General features: G+C 58.8%; 1 protein-coding gene across 2 annotated transcripts; it reads right to left on the reverse strand.

The window, feature by feature from the left end:
• Positions 1–14,068: 14,068 nt before the first annotated feature.
• On the reverse strand, positions 14,069–17,301 carry ARC (activity regulated cytoskeleton associated protein; the record flags this gene model as incomplete). 2 transcript variants are annotated; one of them, XM_081116593.1, is made up of 3 exons in its annotated part: positions 14,069–14,859; positions 15,086–15,229; positions 15,486–17,268. In XM_081116593.1, one exon carries the CDS (start codon positions 17,266–17,268, stop codon positions 16,075–16,077), a length of 1,194 nt encoding a protein of 397 aa, XP_080972719.1. In that variant the 3' UTR covers positions 14,069–14,859; positions 15,086–15,229; positions 15,486–16,074. The 2 variants fall into 2 exon arrangements, with proteins under 2 accessions (XP_080972719.1, XP_080972720.1); XM_081116594.1 differs by having other exon boundaries at positions 14,070–14,859; positions 15,086–15,226; positions 15,486–17,301.
• Between the last annotated feature and the right edge of the window lie 6,232 nt (positions 17,302–23,533).

Here is a 23,533-nt window from a genome sequence, read left to right on the forward strand (position 1 = left end):
GGCCCTCCACCTCCGTCAGTCACCCCAAACCTTACCAGTCCCCACGGTAAGTCACCGAGCTCCAAGAGCTCTCTGTGTCACCTAGGAAAGGAGGGAAGGACAAGGCTCCTTACTTGAGTTCACATTTGAGGCCCCTCAGGCATTGCCAACCTCCAAATCCCCTCGGCCCCAGCCTATCCGTCCAGACTCCCCGCCCCAGAAGATCTGTGATTTCCTGTCCTGAGTCATATGGCAGCAACCACACTTGCCTCCCACTGTCCCTACATCCACGACTCAAGCAAAGGGCCACCATGAGGGGCAGCCAGCCACATGAGGCACTGAGGACCAGTCAAAGAGTGGGCAGGCTGTGTGCTCTGAGAGGCCGTTGCTGACACCAGGGCAGCCTGGGTCATCCTCTGCCCTCGGCCCTCCCAGAACCTCCATCCTGCCCAGCTTTCACCAGAGGGAATGGTGGGGCCTCTTTCCATTAGACAGGCCAGATCTGTGCTTCTTACAAGCCACAGGCCCCTCTCGGGGCTGGGCCAGGTGGCAGCTTGCAGGTGTGCCCCCTCAGGTCCCTGAGCCCACTGCTTCTTCCCTGGGGGATGGCACCCCCTCAACCATCAGCTGCACCAGGGTCCTGGCATCCCTGTGACCCCTCTTGCTCCTTCCCCCAGAACCCAAGTCCTAACGACTCCCCAAGGCTGTCTGCTTGGCCAACCCCATCTCCCCTCCATCCAGCCCCTTCAGGGCTCACACCACCGCGTGCCAGCCCTGACCACGCTAGTCTTCTTTCCTGAGCTCCACCCTCAGCTTCCTGTTGCCCACCCAGTGGCCTCACTCTTGTGTGACTTTTTTTTCCCTCCCCCTCCCCAAGGATATTTTTTCCATTGCTTTTTAGAGAGAGTGGAAGGGAGGGAGGGAGGGAGGGAGGGAGGGAGGGAGGGAGGGAGGGAGGGAGGGAGGGAGGGAGGGAGGGAGAAACATCAATGTGAGAGACACATTTGTTGCCTCCCGCACCTGCCCCGACCTGGGCCAAGCATGGAGCCTGCAACTGAGGTATATGCCCTTGGCCAGAATCGAATCTGGGACCCTTCAGTCCATCGTCCGGTGCCCTAACCACTAAGAAAAACCAGCTAGGGCTTGTGTGCCTCGGTAGCACCTCCTTGAGAGCGTCCCAGCACCCACGCAGGGGCACTTGCCTCCACAGAGACACTCGTGACCTGTACTCTGGCTATTGGCTTCAGCTGGGGGGGCTGTGGATGTGTTTGGAGGAGACAGTTTTCTCTGGAGGTTGAACCCCTTCTGCAAACTAGCCCCCCAAAACTCTTTTCATGGAAGAAGCAAAGGTCATTGTCATCCATTCTGAGCCTGGGATAAGGCCAGGCTGTTGGAAATAACAGTAGGAACAAGCCTAGGGGGACTTCCTGGAGGAGGTGAGGTAAAACTCCAGGAAATCCAAAGTCAAAGAAAGGGACAGAGAACCCCAGGAGGTGACATTAAGGAGGCCCAGGGTACTCAGACCCTATGGAGGACAATTTGGCCAGAGAAAGCAGCCGCCAGCTGGGGAAGCTGCTGGGGGAATAGAAAGTGTGGGCTATTCTCTCACTGGACGCTGTCCCCAGCATGCTCAGTCCCTCTACCTGCCATGACCTTCCTTGTCCTGCTACCACCACCAGGTGAGAGACCCACCCTCCTGGCCCCAGCCTCGAGGACCCTGCAGCTTCGTCCACTGCCATCACCAACACCACCCCAGGGCCACAAGGGTTTTTCAGTTCTTCCACCGACCCCCCCACCACCACCTCCACCACCCTTGACAAGCTGCCCTATTGCCTGGACATCTCTTCCCCACTGCCCCTTGCACCCCTGCACTTTTTCACCCCTAACCTCACTCTGCCCTCCCCACCCACCCCTGCCTAGAGTGCCCTTTACGCCCCAGTATTGGCAGTGCCTGCTGTCTGTTCCCTGGACTGTAAGCTCCACCAGGGAAGAGAGCCCTCCTAAAGACAGGGCCAGGTGCCTGGAGAATGACTCAGATATGCCCTAAGTCAAATCAAAAAGGAGCTCCAGGCTACACACAGAAGTCCTGCACAAAAAGCATTACTCATGTCAAGATCTTTGAGCTCGGCTGGTGTTACTCAGTGGTGGAGTGTTGACCATGCACCAAGAGATCACCAGTTTGATTCCTGGTCAGGGCACATGGCCTGATTGTGGGCTTGGTCTCCAGTGGGGGCCATGTGGAAGGCAGCCAATCAATATTTCTCTCTCATCGATGTTTCTATCTCTCCCTCTCTCTTCCTCTCTAAAAATCAATAATTTTAAAAAAAACACCAAAACATTTTAAAAAGATCCTTGAAAAGGTTATAAAGATAACAGTCTCCCTCTGGGGGATGTGGCTCAGACCCCCAGGAATGCACACTAGTTGGCCAAGAATCCCACTTCAAGAAATATAATCTTTGGAAAAAATGAGAAATGCATAAAAAATTCACAACGGTTCTTCATGGCTTTAAAATAGCCATAGGTATTCAAAAATAGAGGAAGGAAGGGTAAGAACGCTGTTTCTGAAGACTATTGAATGATGTGGACATTGCTCAGGGCCCCTCCTACAGGGAATGGAAAGGTCATGAGATTCTAATTTTAAATTAAGACTAATCTCTAGGTGTTGGGGTTCCAGGAGATTTTTCTTCCTGTACCCTTTTCAAAAATGTCCAACTTGTCTGCAATGAGCATGGATTGCCCTTATCAGGGAAAAAAAGTCCCTTATTTAAAATTAAAGAAGATATGAGGCTTAAAAGAAAGGTAAGAAAAAAAGAAGTCAGCGAGCCCTGCCTTACACCCTTGAGGGGGGAGCTGGTGTGGCGGGCCCTGCCAGTTCTGAGCTCCAGAGGGCCTGGCTGCCTGGGGAACCCCAGGGGAAGATGGAAGGGGTCAGGCCTTGGGGCCTGGCAGGGGCTCAAGTTGGGGGAGGTTATGGACTAGCCTCTCTGGCCTGTGGGCACACTTGAGGGTGTCCTTTTGACATCTGAGGTCAAGGAGGCAGTGCTGGCCCCAAGGTCACTCAGCAACTCTGCAGGGTGGTTGGATCCCACTGGCCCTGGACAGTCTCACTGGATGCAGGACAGCAAAAAAGTTATTCTCTGAGCCCAGCAATGAATGGCCACAGCCAGAGGGACTTCTAAGGACATGGATGAGTTCTTAGGGGTGGGACCCAGGACAGCCTGGCTCCCCACAGGCCCAATTGTATGGGGTTTTTCTCAATGTCGTCTGGAGGTCACCAGAGGCCTGTAAATTTCAGGGAGACTGAGGAGAAAGCAAGCAGGACTAGAGGCCATGGTCAAAGTCTCCAGTGCTGGCTGGGGAGGCCCCTGAGGGGAGGGGAGGGTGCCGTTCCCTGAGCACAGTCCTCAGTCAAGGAGGAGTGGAGGGCAGCCTGTGGGAGGGGACCCTGAAATACTGGGAGCACAGTGCCAGCTCTCCCGGGGGGTTGCTCAGCTGCCAGCAGGTAGGGGTGGAGATGGGGGTGGGTACCTCCTGAGAGACCCCCTCTGTGAGCGAGTCCTATCCCCAGGGCTCCCTGGGTACTTGGCTCCTGAGAAAGCGAGTCCACAAATCCCGGCTGCCTAGCTGGCCCTGTCCCAACAGCCACTGCCGCAGGGTTCCGCCCTCCAACGGACAAGCCAGCAGGAGAGACCTCTCAAGAGCATGGTCTTCAGTTTGCCACACGGCCTCCTGACCAGACAGGGCCCCAGACTGGGGTGCCACCTTGGCTGTCGCAGGGCCCCGAAGATGGGTCTTGTCCCCCCTAAGGCTCCCTTGGCCCCACCCAGGCCTCAGTTTGGAGGTTCCTCTTTTGAGGCGCTCCCAACTGCCACCAGGAAGACCCTCAGAGGGCATGGCCCCAGCACCACCATTGGGGTGTTGTTGGCCTCAGTTCATTCTACAGATTTGGGCTCACTGGGTCATTCCAGAACCACAGTTCCTTGTATTCCTGACCCCACCCCACTCCCCCCCTGAGTGCCCCAAGAACATAACAGGGTATGGACACCCAGGGGACACAGCTCCCCTGAGGGCAAGGGCCAACTGCCAGCCTTACCTATAGGGGTCTCTGAGGACTGCACCCTCCCTGGTGGACGGGTCTAAAAACTCGGCTGTAAATCCAACACTCACCCCAACAAGGGAGCTCTGTGAGCCAAAGTCGCTGGGGGTGGGCCTTAGACTCCTATCTGTCCAAGTTTGTGACCCACTATCTTCCTCATAACAGGCTGGGGTTGGTAGGTAACTCCCCTGCCCAGTCTTAGTTTTTAAAGAATTTTCTCCTCTGACAAACTCCTGCCCACCAGTTGGGAGAGGCTTGTGAGCCCTTACTGGCATTGGGGATGCTTTCGAGGAAACGAGTCTCTGACCCACAGTGGGTTTCCATTCCTGAGGCAGAGAAGATCTCAGAGTTGCAGAAGTCCCTTCGTCCAGTGGACACAGACTGGACTAGGCTAAACCTAGCACAGTGGGGAGGGGGGCTCAGGCTTGAGGGGGGTGAGCAAGGAAGGAGCAGAGAAGAATATGAAGGGGGCCCTTGGGGCCACTGCAGCCACCAGGGAGGGGGTGGGTTAGGGATTTGGTCCCGGAGGAACCTAGGGGGTGACACACACAAGAGGGTACTTTGGTGCTTTCTCTCATAAGAGCCTCCATGCTGGGCCCCAGAAAGGTGCAGCCAGGACTCTGAAGGCCAGGGAGGCTGGACCTGGCAGCCACCTGAGGCCGGGTCAGTGGCCAGTGGCTATGGCCAGGCCCCCAGAAAGCCGAGTGCAGAGAAAAAGTCACAAGATGCAGGATCCCACCTGGAGGCTGTGGGGGGCTCTCCACTCTCACCCAAGGACTGACGTGATGCCTTCTAACCTCTAGAGGGTATTTGGGGAGAGGGTGAAATGAGATGGGGACAGATGTGCCCATGCAGCCCAGCCCAGGGTCTAGGTGCTGTAGGGACACAAGGGGCTCTTCCAATCCCCACAAACCCCTTGGACTTGGCAGCATGACCCTTTGCCCTGGAAGAGGGGCCAGAATTGGCCCCAGGAAATATCATGGGGGACTTGTTGAAGACCTCCAACATCCCTAGATCCCAATGGATGGAACAGGACCTCCCCAGGCTACACTGGGCAATGTGACCCTGAATGGCCCTTTTCATGTCCGGACCATTAGGGGAGGTGGGAAGAAGCTCTGCCCCAGGTCATCAACACAGCCTGGAAGGAGGGGTCCCAGGAGGAGGTACTAGACAGGGCCCAGTGTGAGACAAATGCTCAGGGGACCCTGGGATGGAGATGAAAGGGTCCATTACGGTTGAGTTCAGATGTTAGTTGGTGACCAGAGCTTAAAGGGCAAGTCTTAGAGAGCTCAGGTGCCCACGGTGTAGCCAACTCACTCTGGTTTGGGGACCAGGGAAAAGTGATCCAGAGATCTGAGGAAGCTGGTGACAGCCCTTGCCATAGAGGTGGGTGGGGCACAGAGCAGGGCAAAGCCTGGGAAGGCTTCCCGGAGGCTGGAGAGGGGCAGAGGACCCAGTGTTCTCTGGGGAAGTGAAGTGAGAGGAATGGGCGGGGGGAGCTGAAGGTGGGCGGGGTGGGCATTAGGAGGGTTGGGGTGGGGAATTCACATAAGAGGGAAGGAGAGAAGAGTAGGGGTAGCAGGCAGAATGGGGAGATTTTGCTGCACTAGTAGAACCCAGAGGCCCTGGTGGGGGGAAAGGCAGGGCGAACAAGGCAGAGGGACCTCAGGGAGGGGGACTCTGGCACCCCCCCAAGGAGAAGTGGGGTGGACCAAGTGTACCAGAGAAGAGGCTCCATCCAGGGAACAACCCCTGGGGCAGCAAGAGCCATAGGAAGGGGCAAAGATGGAGGAGTTGAGGGGCCTGAAGAAGGGCCACCCCCACCTCTACTCCCCACTGAGAATCTCTCAAGGGCTCCTGCCTAGGAGGCACTGCCCACTGGGTGTTCTTATGTCCCCAGAACTCTTCCTAACCCCACAGTGTGCACCTGTCATTACTAGAGTCAGGAGACCTGGAATCGGGTACATAGAAATCTTTCCCTGGGTGCAGCGGTCACCAAGCCTGGTCTGACAGATGCTGCTGCTGGGAGTCCCACCCGCTCTCTGCACGCTGTTGTGGTCAGGGTTGTGCATTTCACCACAACTTTGCTCCCTTGCCCACAGTCTGCACAGAATTCAAGGGGTTTTTTTGTTGTTTTTTTAAATATATCTTTATTGATTTCAGAGAGAGGAAAGGAGAGGGAGAGAGAGAGATAGAGACATCGATGATGAGAGAGTCATTGATCGAGCCTGCAACCCGGGCATGTGCCCTGACCAGGAATCGAACCCCGATCGCCTGGATCCTAGGTGGATGCTCAACCACTGAGCCACGCCCGGCCCGGCCAGAACTCAAGTTTTGATGGATCCTGTCTGCAGGGGAGAGATAGGATGGGAATGACACGGGCTTTTCTAAGTCTTGTTGTAGCCCACGGCTCCCCAAGACAGCCTATCACCATCTGACTCAATTATTTAGTCACAATATGGTGACTGAGCAACCAGAGCTTGGGAAAGGGAAAAAAGGTCACAGAAGCAGTCTGTGCCCCTGGGAGGCACACAGTTGGTAGGCACACACTCAATCAGATGGACATTCAAAAAGGCTGGTACCCAATGGAAACAGCCCATTTCTGCCTGAGAGAATCAGGGCAGGCCTCCCGGAGAAAGAGGCATTCGATTTCAGGCTTGAAGCATGCATAGGAGTTGGCCAATTGGTAAGGAAAGAAAAGGTTCCACAGCAAGAGAAGGCTCTGACCCGCAGGGATGGTATGCGAGTAAGTGCATGGCTGCGGGGCTTCTCTGGCCTGAGTGCAGGTGTTCACGCACTCCAGGGCACCCGCCTGGGGTCACCACTCGCTGTGGGGATGAGCCTCTCCCTGCTGCCTCTTTAAGAGGAAGCCCCAGCCTCTGGTCTGTGTCTCCAGGAGGCCAATCAGGGCACAGGCCCAGTCATGATTCTGGAGGGTCATCCTGTGTGGGGATAAGCATGAAATTGGCCTCAGGCACTAGAAGCCATCACTGCCAGGACTTGATTGCAGGCCCCCCTCCCTGGGGTGTCTTCAGTCACTCTCTGGCGATAACTACTTGGGCCTCAACTCTGGACCAGCACCTCCGTGCTGACTCTGGCCATCTCGGACCCTGGGCAGAGCCTTTTCCAGACCACAGAGCCCTCTGGGACCCCATGGTTTCCTGTTTGACAGTTGGGGCAACCAGAGCCCCAGAGACCCCCTAGGGTAGTCAGGATCAGCAAACCAGCTGCTGCCTTCCCTGGGCCTCCCCTTCAGGGCCCTAGCCCCACCCTTGGAAGGAAGCTCAGCCCAGAGGTGCCCTGTCCTCTCTACCCTGGGCATGGTGGACAGCATCAGACAACAGAAGTAAAATGAATGTAACTTAAACTTTTTAGTGGCCACAATAAAAAGAGAGATGAAATTGGTTTTAGTTATATATTTTATTTAACCCAATATATCCAAAATATCACCCAGTACAGGAATTATTCCAACCTCTGGGCAAGGAGATCAGAATGGCCACTTGTCAGGTGTGAAGAACACATGGCCCTGCCCTATCTGTGGGGGGGAGGCACAACCCTGCCCTGTTTAAGGGGAGGCATGGCCCTGCCCTGGAAGCCTGATCTAGTGGAGCCCAGGACTCTGTTGTGGATGGGACCCCTATACTTTCTGCCTCTTCAGAGCCCCTCAGTCCCCTGGCCTGCCTCCTGGCTGGGCTGGGAAGTGCAGGGAGGTGGGAAGGGAGGAGTGTGGCAGCTTCAGGAGGCCCAGCCTCCCTGAGACTTCCTTCCCACCCACACAGCTCATTGGTACTCCAGGCACTGAGCTCCTAGGTGGGCAGGAAGCCAGCAGACAGGTGGGGGCATGGAGCCTGGGGCAGCCACCACTGAGCAGCTGAGCCCTTTCCCTTCTACCGTGGGAGACCCTTCCCTGGCTCCCCCCACCCTCTGCACAGTCCCCAGGCGATTTGACAAAAGGCCGGGTGCTGCCACTGCAGAGATAGAGACCGAGGCGGGAGGAAGGGCACCAAGGGGCCAGGGAATTTGCACTGAGACTGATAGTGACCATGGCCTGCAGCTACGCTCACCCTCTTACTGCTGGGAACACTGAGGCCCAGCCCCAGTGCCATGAAATGAGCTCCTGAAATTACATAAGGAAGAGGGGTGCCCAGCCCCCTAGAGGCCAAAGGGGAGGGGCAGCAGCTATGTTGGTGGGGCTTGGGCTGAGGCTGCTGCGGTGGCCTTCCTGGACAGCAGTGACCAGGCTGATGTCAACAGGAGCCAGGAAGAGAGGGGAGGTGGCAGTGGCAGGGCTCTGCCCCCCGTGGGGATGTTTGAATGTGCTTTCTAATGACCACCTCCCTCTCTGGACCTCCTGATCCCGACGATGAAACCCCAGGGCTCCCACCCATCCTGCCACACACAAACACACATACACACACATCCTGACACATACACACACACACACACACACAAACACATACACACACATCCTGACACACACATGTCCGAGAGCAGAGACACACAGACACAGACACACAGGTGCCCCTGAAACCTGCCCATCAAAGATGCTGTGGGTGCCACAGCCTCGTTCCCATAGCAACACCTGAATAGTAGGGGGAGGGAAAAGAGTGAAAATGCAAGGAGGCAGTAAACAGAACAACCACTTCAAACAGGAGCATCCAAAGTGAAGTAAAGGTAGAGGGAAGGCCCAGCCCTGGCCCAGCCCTGGACTGGCCAGTGCCCGCAGCAGAACAGCACTGCTGGCCAAGGACAGGCCCATCCAGGGTAACTGAGTCCACTGTGGGGGTGGCCAGGCCAGCATGTGTGAGGAGTGTCCCAAGGGTCCAAGTGCCAGCCTGGGGGGCCTTCTCCTGTTCTTGGGGTAGGGAGACTTACAGGGATCGGAGCAGGGCTGTGATACAGGCAATTTGTCCAGGCTAGGGCTCACCCGGATGACAGCATATATCAACGGGGGCTTCTTGGAGGAGGCAGCCCATGAACCATCTACAGATAATGGAAGAGGTTGGTCAGGGGGAGGTGTGACCAAGCAAAGCCGCTTGGAGAGCTTTTGGAATTCCCTTGTGTGGGCTGCCACAGGGTGGGTGGGGAGCAGACAAAGGGCCTTGTAGGCCGGGCTAAGGAGAGCCAAAGGAGGTTTGGGAGCAGGGGAACCAGACAGCTTCACGAGGCAGATTTGAGGGAAGTGCTCTGGTCTGGGGGCCTGGAATTGGAGTCGTGGGTGGGTCCTGGCCCCAGATCCTCAAGCACATCACCTGTCCACCCCTGGCTGAGAAGCCTCATTCCAGGCCCCCCATTCCTTAGATGCCTGCCTCCAGCAAATGACAGACTGAGAAGCTCAGCCTGCAGTGCAGGTACCCACGCCCATCTTGTCCTTGCTGGGGAAGCCCCATGGCAATGGGCTGGCTACTGCACATGCTGAATGGAGCAAACTACAGTTAGAGCCTCCTCACAGTTTCCACACAGGGCCCCTCCTTACTGAGGACGGGACTCCAGGAGATGTAGGGCTCTAAGTGGACCACAGCTCTTGCTTCATCCAGGGAAAGCAGTGTTTCCACTCCCCAGGGCCTGGTCTGAATTGTCATAAGAATTCATTGCACAGCTGGTTCCAGGGCACCTCCTCCAGCCCAGCCCCGTTTCTAAGACTGTGGGGACATTAGGGGGACCCAGTCTGGAGCCCCTAGCCACTATCCCATGCCCAGTCCCTCTGGCTGGGAGGTGTCAGAACCTCCTGTAAGGTTCTCCTGGCCTCTGCTAAGTGGACAGGCAGAGCCCCCGGGGGCCGTGAGCAGAGGCCGTTCTGTGGGATCCCCTCATCCCTATCTCCCCTGAGTGTAGAGAGACAGGCGGACATTTTCCAACAGAACCAAGCACCAGGACAAAACAGAGACAAGATAATTATGGGGATAACAGAGGCTAAAAATAGCCTCCTTCACACTCAGACTTCTGGCACAGGAGATGCCAGACAAGCCAGCAGCAGGAGCCAGGAACCAAGGGCCCTCCAAGAACTGAGGTGAGCACACAGCAGGAGGAGGGGGGCCCAGAGCTGGCATGGGGGGGGTCTCTGTCCTCAGGGAGCACCAGGCAGGTGCCAGGAAGGGGAGAGGAGGGGAGGGCCCACAGAGGTCACACCACAGTGCACGAAGATGTCCAAGGAGAGGACAGGAGCAGAGCTTTGGAGGATGAATAGGAGTTTGGCAGATGGCGGCCATTCCCTGTGGAAGGGGTAGAAGTGGGAGGCAGGCAGCTTTGTGACCCCCAGTGGGATTCCCAGAGGCAGGGAAAGGCGGTGTCCGGGAAAGGTCTCAGAGGTTCCTGATGGACCATCCCTCTGGAGCCATTTGGTTACCCTCAGGATGAGGAACTCACTCCCTCTTTGGGTAACTGCTATATTGGGGTACAGCCTCTATGCAAGACTTCCCTCCCTTGGGTGCCCTGAGCCCAAGTGGCCGGGATTGACCCTGCCTTTTCCAGCTGAGCCCCCCAAGCCTTTGGGGTTCCTCCCTCAAGTCAGAGCCCAGCTTGGGGCCCAGCCATGGACATGGGAAGGGACTCAGAGAGGGACACGTGGCAGCCCCAGCCTCTTCTGGGGCTGTGCTCAGAGGTCACTGAGGTGGGGCTTGTGTCCAAGGTCTGGGGCTCTGGCAAGGAGTGCAGGTCAGAGGGAGGAGGCAGTCTGGAGCAGGACCCATGGACAGAGGTGGGTGGCAGGAAACAGCTGGTGAGAGCCAGGCAGCAGGCAGGGCCCTTGGGAGAGGATGACGGAGGTTTGCTTCCGAGGGATTCTGGAAGGACAGTGCTTAGCAGGATGAGGCTGAGCAAGAAAGAGATGGAGGTAGAGACAGAGGCGTGCACAGCACAAGGAGGCGGGGACAAGGGGGCTGGGTGGGGCCCTGGAAAGCTGGCTTAGAATTTGGGCTTTATCCAGAGGTAGGAGCTGCCTGGTCAGCAAATTTTTTTTAAAGATCTTTTTATTCCAGGAAGGAGCCTCCTGGAAGCAGGGCCCATGGGGAGCTGACATGATAGTGCCTGGGATAAGAGAGAGTGGGGATGATGATGCCTAGGCCACAGGAAATGAGAACCTAAAATTCCAGGAAAAAACAAATGCGTATGCAAGGAAATCTAATCGCAGGCTGCTTCCCTGGAGCATATTCGGAGTCGTGATCACTGAACACCGAACATTAACGATGGTGCTCTGGCCTCCCGGACCAAGAAGGCCGGCTCCCCAGTGGATCACCGCCGCTGCGCAAAGCTGGGAAAGGACAGCATCGAGGTGGCAGTTACAGGAAAACAGGGAGCATGTAGCTGGCCTGCCCTGGGGAGTCAGGCTGAGTGGGGACAGGTTTGGGGTGCAGGGAAGGCCAGGCCTTTCCTAGGCTCCGTTGGAGCAGCTCCAGGTGGACATGTGGGTGCAGAGAGCAAGAGTGGCCAGCAGGCGGGGTCTTGGTGAGCCCAAATCCCACTGACCTTGAGGGTCCTGTCTCTGGCAAGGCCACCTGGGCCCAGCCACCCCTCAGCCCTATTGTCTGGCTTCAGGTCCAGCTGTTGGTTCACACAGGTCTGAGGTCGTCTGGGTAGGGCTCTAGGAAAGGCTAAGAGAGGCAGACTGGTTGTCCGGGGAGAGCAATGCCCATTCAGGGCTATAAAGGGCAGGGCAGGCTAAACATGACAGGTGAGACCCCAGGTATGAGGCAAGGAAGGGACACTTGCTGCCTGATCCCTGCCCACAGACTCAGCCTGAGGCTGACAGGGATGTGGAGGCCATCTGGTTCACCTGGTGACTCCCTGCCTCTCAGGCCTCAGTTTTCCCATTTTCCCCTGAGGCTCCCTCACAGGTAGCACTGTGGCTGAGATCCAGAGGGCCCCTGCACCTACGGCCCCACACCTGGGCCCCCCAGAGCCAAGGGCTGGGGCTGGGCTGCCTGGTCTCAATCCTGGAGGAAGCAGGCTAATGTACGCCACCCGGCTGCCTGCAAGCAGGGGGCAAGCTGGGAGCCTGCAGCATGGGAGAGCCCCTGAGTGGTGCTGAGCAGGTCTGGGTGGGGGGACAGAAGAAGGGGGAGGAGCATAGTGGGGAGCCTCCTAATTCAGCCTTGTCTAGAATCAGGGGTGGCTCCTTGGGGAATGGCTGGGATGGCAGTGCCCTCCAGCCCCTCCTGGCATGTCCTCCTCAATCCTGCCCCAGGCCAGCCCTTCTCCCCTTTGTCCTTCCTGTCTTCTACAAAGCACCCTCACTGCCCCTCACAGGCCCCTCATCCCCAGGGCCGTGAGTCCCACCCACTCTGACCCCCAGTTCCCTCCTCGCTCTGCTGTGCCAAAGGAGGGAGAAGGGAAGAAGAAGAGACAGAGACAGACAGACAGACACACAGAGAGACAGAGACAATGAAGGATAGAGAGACAGACAGAGACCTAGAAGAGAGACACCCGCTCCAACCTGCAGCCTATTTTCTTGAGACACAAAGACTTGGGGCTGCATCTCAAAGTACTTGAGCTGAGGAGCCTGCTTCACAACTCTCATTTAGAGGGGGTAACCTCTTGTGGGAGGGAAAGCACCCACCCCTTCCAGCGCCACACAGCAGAGGGCACTTCCAGGGAGAAATCTGCCTCTCGGGCATCTCCATGGAGCCAACCTGCGGCTCCCCTTTCCTCTTCCCTCTCTTGTCAGCACTGTCATTACTTAAAAGAAAGAAAAGGGAGGAATAGGAAAGATGTGGCCCTTTCATCATAGAGAGACGCTGACAACGCTTCCCCACTTCTGGTGACAGGTGGTTCCCTGGGCTCTGACATTTCCTGCCTCCCCAGGTGGTCCCCTCTCCCTGTTCCAGCAGGCTCTGTCCTCAGGTCCTGTGTCTAGGCTCTCAGCAGAGCAGCCCTACCCAGGTTGAGCTGGCACTCCCACAGCCACCCTCCCCTGCTGTCCCTCCCCACCTAGCCCAGCACCCCACTGAGCAGAGCAGCACCTTCAGAGGGAAGGGTCGGACCTGAGCTGAGTAGGTGACAAGCACCTGCAGATGATTAGCAGTTGTGATGGTACTTGATTAGGGTACTGTCCCCAGGCATCCAATCAAACCCTAACCTGAGTGTCACTGAGGTCTTGTGTAGGCATAATTGAAGCTCATTATCAGGCCACTTGAATAGAGACAATCATGAAGATGGTCTCGGTGGGCCTGGCTCAATCAGTTGAAAGGCTTTCCTAGCAGAGCTGAGCCTTCGCCTGAGGGAAGAGAGTCCTGCTGGCCCTATGGACTTTGGAGTAGCCTAGCCAGCCCCATGGTCGAGTGAGCCAACCCCTTGTAACAAACCTCTCATTGTCCATCTCCCACTAGCCCTGCTTCTCATTAAACACTGCATCCCCTCCAGGCTACCTCTCCCTCCCTCAGGGGCCTGGCATCCCCCTTGGAGGCAGGTGAGGCCACCCACCCACAAGGCATCAGATGGCCCTCATTTCTGTGTTCGTGATCCCACGCGTGGACTGTGTTAGTGATGGTTCCTCCATTTTGCAAATGAGGAAACTGAGGCTTAGAGAAACCAAGTTCATAATCCTGCTCCCAGGACTCACCAGGGTCCCCTCCCAGAAGGGAATTTACCTTGCCCTGGTCCCCAGGGCTCCAAGGCCTGAGAAGTCCCCCTGGGCCTGCAGGCTTCTGTGCAGGCTGAGCCCTGGTAGTAGAAGAGTTCCCAGGACCCCCCACTACTCACACCCCAGCTGGCATGGGGAAAGGAAGCAGCATCAGCCTCCTCCCAGTCCCTCCCATCTGCTGCCTGCCTCAGGAGGGGCTACAGGGGGCTGGCTTCTATAAGGGGAGTCCCTAAGGCCCTTCCAGCCTGAGGATGCAGGAACCTGACCAGCTGCCCTGTGGGGAAATGGGCTGTGCTCCCCGGAGTTCCTGGAGACCCCTCAATCTGAACGTAGGGGCCCACCACCCTGAGCTGCATCCTTCTGCAGCTCCATTCTGACGCCCAACCTGGCCAAGAAACAGCAGCACACACAGTCCACCACGTTTCAGTGTTTTATTAACAAAATCTTACAAAAGAGTCTGTCTTCAGGGAAGGTGGTGCGACTGCCCACAGCCTGGCCTGACACTTGAGACTTGGTCTGTGGGGGCAGGGGACCCAGGGCCTCCCTGCAGCCTCTGAGTATGGGTTATGGTTCATGTGCAAAAATAAAATTGTAGGGGTGTCAGGGGCAAGGGATGACTGGCAGAGTCACCTACAGATGTCGGTCCCCAAAACTGGGAACCCTCAGCGGACAGGCAGAAAGGAGAACCCTCAAACAGGACCTGCTCTGCAGACACAAGTCACAGGCCAGCACCAGGGTGTTGGTGCCAGGGAGGTGGCGGTCCGGGCCTGGGCAACAGTGGGGCCTGGCAGAGAGCCAGCTTGAGACCCAGGAGCAAAGGCTTTGGGATATCCTGGGGCGGGCCTTGGGGCCGCAGGGAGGGGCAAGGGTTGTAACCTCAACCCCAGGGCTCTCAGAAAGCTCTGGCAGGGGAGGAGAGGATGGCCACACAGTGGGCAAGGTTTCCTAGGCTGAAGTGAGACAGGGTCCAGGGTAGCGAACCCAGACTCCAGCCACAGTGGCACTGGGGGCCGGGAGGCTGGGGGCCAGCAGGGCATACATAATGGTAGGCCCTGGCCTTTATGCTGGCTTTCTGAGGGTCTCTCCTCTCTACAGCCCCCTCTCTTGCTGGCCTCAGACATCTCCTTTTGGGCAGGCAGCTTGCAGGAGGAGAGGGGAGAGGGCAGTGCCAGGCACAGCAGCACGGGCTCTGTGGGAGCCTTGAGACCTGAAAGAAAGACATCAGATGTCAGGAACAGGGCAGGTGGCTGGGGGTATCTATAGGAAGGACATACAGGGCTGCTCTCTGGGGGCCAAAGCCCCAAGGATCCTGGTGGGCTGACTCCCTGCTTGTCCGGAGGACTGGTGAAGGGGCCCTGGGGAGGGGACTCATAGGCCCCTAGTGAGGATAGTTGAGGGTCATGGTGTCGGGTGGAAGGGTCGGGGTCCATTACCTGTTGTCACTCTCCTGGCTCTGTGGACACCAGCTGCTGCCTCAGCCAGTTTGAAGACTCAGGCCCCATGGGACCTTCCACTTGCCATGGGTGAGTCACTTTGCTGAGCTGGAGTCTTTCCAGGCTGGCATGAATCAGATGCTGCTGGGGGAGAGAAAACACAGGTCCGTGTGAGAGCTGGCTCAGCAAACTCCCCCGGCCCTGCCTCCCACCCAACCCCCTCTCCCTAACCCTGGAGACTCTGCTGCTTCCCAGCTTTCCAGGATGCCACCCCCACCCCAGCCCTGCAGCTAACTTACTGGGGTGCCTCTGAGCCTCCTGGGCTGGCCTCGAACTTGGCCCTGGGCCCTCCCAGCTCTACAATGATTCCTGGTGGTAGTGCCCTGGTGCAGGGGCTCACCTGAGGGGCCAGGAGACAGGACGGCAGGTCCGCCACTGCTGAGGCTGCAGTTCAGCTTCAGCTGTCCTCTAGGACAGGGAGCCATGCTGTCTGCTGTCCGAGGCTGGCTGGCTGCCCTGCGAGGTGACTTCTGGGAGAGGGCTGCGGCCCCGAATCTGAGGTCCCTGTGGCACTGGTTATGCTTCCGTTTCTGCTCTGGGGTGTCCCCTGAGCTTGGTGTCCACTGGCCGTGCCATCTGGAGGTGGACTACAGGACGAGGGCCAGGCGCTGAGCAGAATGAGGGAGCTGGGACTCCTGTCATGCCTGAGAGTGGGGGAGGGTGGCAGGGGGTGACTGGTGGGCCAGGCAGGCCCAGGGCCCCGGAAGACAGACGGAGGGAGGCCGCCAGGGGAGAGGGCCTCCTTGGCTGTGTAGGGACCTTGTCCATAACTGGATGGCGTGTGTCTGCGTGCGTCGGGCAGGAGGCTAGGGGGTGTCCGCCTGGGTAAGGACGAGGCTTCCCCAGGAGGGAGTTAGCCCGGTCTGAAAGTTCTGGTTGGCAAAGGCCACAGGCGGGGTGTGGCGGGCAGGCTGGGCCCAGGATGCCCTCTATTCCGGCTGGGTCCGATCACTGGCCACGGACTCACTGGTAAGGGCCGGTGTGAGGGCCTCGACCTCAGCCTCGTCCTCGGCGGGGAGCTGGGGGCCAGCGGGCTCCACGGCCTGCTCCAGGCCGTCCTGCACCTCCATGCCCCTCTGGATGAGCTGCTCCAGGGTCTTGGGCAAGGGGTGGCGCAGGAAGCGCTTGAGCTTGGGCTGCAGGGTGCCCACCACGTACTGGATGATCTCCTCCTCATCAGCGTCCACATAGAGCGTCTGGTACAGGTCCCGCTTGCGCCACAGGAACTGGTCCAGCGGCTCGCCCTGCTTCTGTGGCAGGTCCAGCTCACGCTGCAGGGCCTCCCGGGACAGTGTGCCCTCGCTGTACTGCAGGAACTCCTTCTTGAACTCCACCCAGTTCTTCACCGAGCCCTGCTTGAACTCCCACCACTTCTTGGCAGGCCCATTCATGTGATTCTGGATTTGAGATAGCCAGTACTCCTCTGAGCCACCCACCTGTCGCAGGTACTCTTCCAGGTGGCTGAGGAACTCATGTGGGTCGTCGAAGATCTGCGTGTCCACGCCAGGGTTCGGCTGCCCATCCTCACTGGACCCCCAGGGTGGGTACTGATGGGCCTCCTCCAGCTCCTGCCCGGGCAGCTCGCTGGCCGGCGGCGGGGTGATGGCGTAGGGGCTGACCGTGTAGTCGTAGCCGTCGGCCTCCTGGCAGCAGCCCTCGGGGCCCCCAACACCCACGGAGACAGTCTGGCGGGCAGACTCGCTGCCCACCGGGTACTTGCCGCCCATGGCCTCCAGGCGATCTGCCCACCTCTCCAGCCGGTAGAAGACCTCCCGCCACACGTGCATCTCGCGCTTGACCCAGCGCTCCAGGTTGGCGATGGTCTCCTGGCAGCGGCACAAGCAGGCCTTGATGGACTTTTTCCAGCGCTGGGAGTCGCTCGTGGGCACATAGCCGTCCAGGTTGCTCTCCAGCTTGCCCACCGACCTGTGCAGCCCTTTCAGCTCGCGCTCCACCTGCTTGGATACCTCCGCCAGCAGGTGCCGGTGGGTCCTCCGCACGTGCTCCAGCATCTCGGCCCGGCACTTACCGATCTGCAGGATCACGTTGGGCTTGGCCGCCGGCCCGCCTCGGGGCCCGGAGTAGGCGTGGAGGCCGCCGGCGGTCCTGCGGTCCAGCTCCATCTGCGCGCAGGTGGCCGCGATGCTCGCACGGGAGGGAGGCGGCGGGCGGCCCGGGTGCGGCGGCGGCGCGGCGGAGGCTCGGTCGGCCCGGGTGCGGCGGCGGCGCGGCGGAGGCTCGGTCGGACCCGGGGCGGCGGCGGCGCGGGAGCAGCAGCGCGGAGCTCGGCGCCGGCCCGCGCCGCGGGCTCTTTATGCGGCCGGCGCCCGTGGGCGGCCCCGCCGAGCCGGGCTCCCATTGGCCGCGCCGCCTGCGGGCCTCCTCCGCGCCGACTCGTGCTCCGCGCAGAGGGAGGACCCACCCCCTGCACGCACCGCGGGCCGGTGACTAATCCTCTGACTCCGCCGCCTCCTCCCGCTCATTCACCCGCAAAGCCCGAGGTTCGCGTTGGAGACCAGCGACCACCCGCACCGGCGCTGGGCGGGGCCGGCGTGTGCCCGCAGAGGCCGGGCTGGCGGTCAGACGGCCGCGCCCGCGGGGGACTGCGCCCTCATCTCCATCTCCCTATTGGGAAGGGGTGGGGGTGAGGGTGCTGGCGCCGGACTCTGCTTCCTGGGTCCTCCTTGCCTGCAACCCTGACCCGGACCCTGCCCAGTCCAGCTGCGGTTGAATCCTGACAACCACCTCAGTATTCAGGCCCTCCTTCCCTTGAGCCGAAAGTTTCAAGGAGCCTTCAAGTGCTCTGGTGAGGCACGCGCACACTTCCAAGTGTCAGGTGTGAGTTCCAGGTGTGGCCTGGAGCTCCTGCCCTGGGCCACTCCTACCGCAACACCGTAGGAGTGAGGGACATGCACCCAGGCCTTGACTCTGCCAGGACCCTGGCGTTGGTGTGGATGTGTGTCAACCTGTCCAATGACTGAACAGAACTGCCCTATGCCCCACTCCCAGGGCTTTGGTGACTTCTCCATTTAGTGCCCCCAGGGAAATCTGGAAGCGTGTCCCTGGGGTGGGGGTGGGGAGGGGTCCTGCAGCCCACTGCAGGGGGCTGGACCCTGAAGACCCCAGGCCACAGGAGGAACCCGGTCAGAAGCTCCAAGACTCTAAGAGGTTGGCAGAGGGAGAGAGGAGGAGGGAGCCGGGAGAAGGAGGGAGCGGGGAGGAGGAGGGATGCAGGCAGCCTTCCAGAGTCAGCAGAGGCAGAGAAAAGAAAACACCATATAAGGAGTGGGGCTCCGGAAGCTGAGATTCCCCTCTGCCTCCCTGGCAACAGTGGCAGGGGAGGGACATCCTTCCTGGGTAACCCCATGGAGGATGGGTCTGAGTCCCAGGTCCTCTGATGTTACCTAGGCATAGGTAACACACACCATTACCCACAGCCAGAAGTGCACACACACCACCAATGCCAGTCAAGGGAGCTTAGCCCCTGCTGCCCATTTCCCTCCCCTCTCTCACCAACACACACACTGCACACTCATCCCCCAGTCATACCTCCCCACACACTCACCCCCCCACAGACACGCATCCCCCCCATATACACACTCATCCCACACACTGACATGCTCACCCCCACCTCCCTCACACAGCCCCACTCTGTCTTGTTCACTCACTCAAGGACACACAGCTCAGGTGCCCACACTCTGGAATCACCACTCCCCCCAGGCCCCTTCTCCCTGCTCCGGGAGCCCTCCTCCCCATCCAGAGCCAATCTGTCTCCTCCTTTCCTCTAAGCTTCCGCCCCTGCTTTGGATAGGAAAGTCTTTCTGGCAAACACCCGCCCCCCAAATGGCTCTCCTGGCATTTCTAATTAAAGGCGAGTGGGTGGGCAGAGGAGGGGGGAAGGCAGGCAGAGATGCTTCCAGAGCAGGGATCCCAGAGCCGCCCAGCCCAGGCGTTTCCCCAGAAGGAGTCAGAGGAGGCTACAGGCCTGTGTGAGATGTCTGAGGGGTGAATGTGGGAGACCAGCAAGTGTGGCTGGTCACCAGGAGCCTGCATGGAGAGGGGAGCCTGTGCCCATGTCTGAGGTGAGCGTGGGCCTGTGTCTGAGGGCCCTTGTCAGGAAAGGCACCCCCTGAGCCAGCTGGGCAGAGACTACACTCACCCACCGGTGTGCACACCCACACGCTTATGCAGTGGAAGTACCAGAGCCAGCACCTGAGTGACCAGGAGCCACCCCTCCCCCAACAGTTTCTTACAAAGTCTTTGTGGCCCCTGAGGGTGGTACTCAGGCCCAGGTCCCCTGACCAGCTGGGTAGCCTGGGCCAGGGCATGGCTCCATGGTCCTTGCTCCCACAGTGGTCTCTAACCTCCACCCCACCATACCCAAGGCAGCAGTGGCCTGGCAGGTCTTCTTGGATGTTGGGGAGCCCAGCCAGGGCCTAGGGGGCCAGGGAGGGGTTGACTAGGCAAGGGAAGCTGATAGGGTACCAGAGGGGCTGGGGGAGGGGAGAGCAAAGGCAGGAGATTGAAAGGGGGCTGGGTTAACGCATCACCTCTGTGGGGGAGCCAGGCCTGAGAGGGGGTCTCAAGGTTGGGTTGGGCTTGACCCAGATCCTTGGTGTCCCCCTTCCATGGCCAGTCCAGCCCGAGTCCAGGGAAAGGGGAGATGCTGGGGCAGAGCAGGGCAGGACCTGCACAAAGGCTGTGTTCACAGGGCCTGCAATGACAGGTGATGGGCTGCAGCTCTTCTTGCTCTGGGAACAGGTACTCGCTGCCCAATTATCGCCCAGAAGCCTCAGCAACCCCCACACTGGAGCCTGGGGCTCCATTCCACCTCAAGAAAAGAGGTGGCTTCCTTCCCACCTGGGATGGGGGTCTGCCCCTGCCCGTCCTTGCCCACCCTCCCCACACAGAGTGCAGACCTCCACCCAGAGCTGGATGAATCAGGCTGGGGAGGGGCAGGTGGAGGGAGAGCTGGATTGTGCAAGGAGGGAGGAGGGCCTGGAGACTCCCCACTCTTGGAGCCCAGCTGGTCCGCTGCTCCTGGGCCTGACAACTTCTGAGGCCTTGCCTGCCTTAGAAGGAGAGCGCCCTGCAGGGGACAGAGGGCAGGCCAGTGTGACAACAGAGGGGTCTGCCCAATGCTAGGATCCAGGCTGCCCCCATTCAAGCCCCTATAGGGTTCTGACCTTATGCCCCTAGGCCACCAGGCTCCCATACCCCAGCTGCTAAGATGCTTATCTCAAGATAGGTCTCCCTCCCAAATCCACAGCCTCAGCATGCCCTACCCCACCTCACCCTACATTGAGCCTTGTGCCTCTCAGAACTCCTGTCCAGCCCCTAGACAGTACCTGCCTCCCAGTACCTTGCTCTGTGACCAAGTACTTGACCCATAATACTCACACCCACCTCTGGGGACCCCTTAGTGCAGGCTCCTGGGCCACACAACCTGGCCTCCCTCCCTGCTCTCTTGGCTTTACAGACTCCAAGTATTTGCACCAGCTCCCTCCCTGCTAATGTTCAGTGTCAGCAATCAGTGCCTGGGTGTGAGCACCAGCTCCTTTGGGAGGCAGAGCTCACAGGCCACCTTACACATACACATGCACACACTTGCATACATGCATACACAGATGTGCGTGCACACACACACATGCATATACACACACATGCATGCATACACTCCATCTGATGACAGCAGGTGCTTCACAGCCCCGTCCTTGTGGGTGAAAATCTAGGGCTGCTGGGGGGTGAGTTCTGCCCCTCACTCTCACCTGCCCCTTCCTGCCCAGCCTTGGCCCACCCTCCACACAAACCACTGTTCAACCTGCCACTCTGTGGGGACATCCTGGGTCACATGGCCTCGTTCCATTGCCACCACAACTGAGGGAGCTGGTAGAGAAGGACCAGGCAGCCCTGTGCCCACCGCAGGCCCAGCTCCTGGACCAGAACTTGCTGGTGAGCAGCCTCCCTCCATCCAGGCCCAGGTGTCCCCGAGCTGCTGTGACCTCAGTTTCCATACTCCCAGGCTAGGGCTCCCCACACCAGGCTACTCCTCCCTTCTGCCTGAATGCAACACTCCTAACGCTGCTACCTCTCACAGGGCAGGATCGATTTATGGGCTCACAGCCAAGTGAGCAGACCTGACACAGAGCAGACCTTTGGGTGAGTCAAGGAACAGATGGAGGACCTGGCCCTTCATCCATTTCTGGTTGGGAGATGTTGGGCTCACCTGAGCCTCAACTTTCCACCTGTGAAATAGGGTGACAGGGTCTTGTGTCCCTGAGGCTGAGGGCCTCTTCTCTTGTCCCACCTGGTCCCAGCCCAAGCCTCTTGTCACATTGTCATTTCTAGGACCTGGGAGGTGAATGAGGTGGGGACCCTGGTCTTTGGCACCCTCTTCTGCTGCTCTCTTGCTCTGTCCACCTTCTCTGCTTCTCCAGGCCAGGGCCAGGCCATGTGTCAGGCAGCTGCACAGACCTGGAGACATGGGTGAGCAGATGGCAGATGGGCCTGAAGTCTGAGCAAAGGCACCTGGAAGGACACCTGGGCCCTCCCACTGGTCCAGCCTCAGACACTGTCCCTCCCCTGAGGGTGCCACAGCGGATGGAGGGCACAGGACACATCAGGTCAGAGCTGAGACTTGGAGAGGTGGTGAAGACCAAGGAGGAAAGAAGGGTTGAGGTGGGGAAGATGGAGGGGCAGAGAGAGATGCCAGGAAAGGGAGACAAGGATTCGGGTTTCCAGCTGTCATTTCTGAAGGAGATGGCCTCACCCCATTTTCACAGAGATTCTGAGAGGTGGGGGGACCCGCCCCAGGCTTCTGAGCCAGCTGCTCACAGGGTTCCTAGGCCACACCTGACCAATGTGCCCCCTGCAGCAGAACAGCCTGGGAGAGGCCCCCAGAGCCAGGGCAGGACCGGCCAGGGGTCTCAAGAGACCTGAAACAGGAGGTGACAAGAGCAGGGGGCTGAGCCCTGGCCTGGGGACCCAGGGGAAGCATCGAGGAACTGGGGGAATATTTTCTTTCCAATCCCCCCTTCCCTGCTTCCTCTTCTCTGGTTTGGCAGGGTGTGTGCTGCATCCTGTTCCTGGAACAGGCAGCCAGTTCCTTCTGGGCCCCAACACACCAGACCCTCCGCCCTCCTCCCTCCTCCCTCCTTCCTGCCTCCTGCCTCCTGCCTCAGCGCCTTCCACTCCATTTTGTATTTTTCCGATGATCCTGGCACAGTAGTGCCTGAACCAGCTGCTCCTCATAACCTGCAGGCATCCCCCGCCCCTGAACAGGAAGCTGAGCCCAGGAGCCAAAGTCCCAGGTGGTGGAGAGCCCATCCTCAAAGGGCCCCACCACCCTCACCACCTCCCCAGCTATTATGGAAGAGGAAACTGAGGCTGAGAGAGGGCCAGGGGCTGTCCCAGCCCTGCAGCAAGGAAGCTAGAGCCCAGGCAGGAGTGGGAGAGGGAGTGGGAAAAGACCTGCCAGCTCCTGAAGTGGCCTTGCCCCTTCCCTGCCTCAGTTTCCTCACAGGTAAAGAGTACACAACCATTTCTGCCCAGCTCAGCCATGGAGTGGGTCATTCAATCAACAAACAGTTCCTGAGCAAGACTTGGCCGGCACTGAGCAAGGTAGGATGCAGGGAGGTGTAAATCACCCCATAAAATACCCCACTACCCCAGGTAGGTCCTGGAGGACTCCGGGCCATGTGCCAGCAGCAGCAGGTGCAACCTCTGCTCAGAGCCTCCAGCTCTTCAAGGTGCCGCCCTCGGCTTCCAGGAACCTAGTGAAGAGAGGCCCCTGCAGCAGGACAGTAAGGGTCACACCAAGGTACAGGGGCAGGAACGCAGAGAAGGGCTGGGGCTGCGGACAGCTCCACAGGGGATGTGCGTCTAAAATGTTCCCTCAGGCCTGGCCAGCATGGCTCAGTGGTTGAGTGCCGACCTAGGATCCAGGAGATTGCTGTTCGATTCCCGGTCAGAGCATATGCCCAGGTTTCGGGCTCAATTCCCAGTAGGGGGCATGCAGGAGGCAGCCAATCAGTGACTCATCATTGATGTTTCTCTCTCTCCCTCTCCCTTCCTTTCTGTGAAATCAATTAAAATATGTATTTTTTAAAAATTAAAATTAAAAATAAAATAAATAAAATAAAATGTGGCCTCAGCTCAGCAGGTGCCTCTGGCCTGGTCTGAGTATCCAAAGACCACTGGACAGGAGTCAGGACCTGCTTTTCCTCCCACCTCTCCTGGAGGAGCTGTGTGAGCTTCTGCAAATCACTGAACCCATCTGGCCCTGTCATCCACATGCAAGGAGCAGACTGGACTGAGTGCTCCCTGAGGCCCTTCTCCACTCAGGCCTAAGGATCAATGGCATCAGTGCGTGATGAGGAGCCGACTGCA

Source organism: Miniopterus schreibersii, assembly GCF_964146895.1.
Source record: "Miniopterus schreibersii genome assembly, chromosome: 17".
Lineage (NCBI taxonomy): Eukaryota > Metazoa > Chordata > Mammalia > Chiroptera > Miniopteridae > Miniopterus > Miniopterus schreibersii.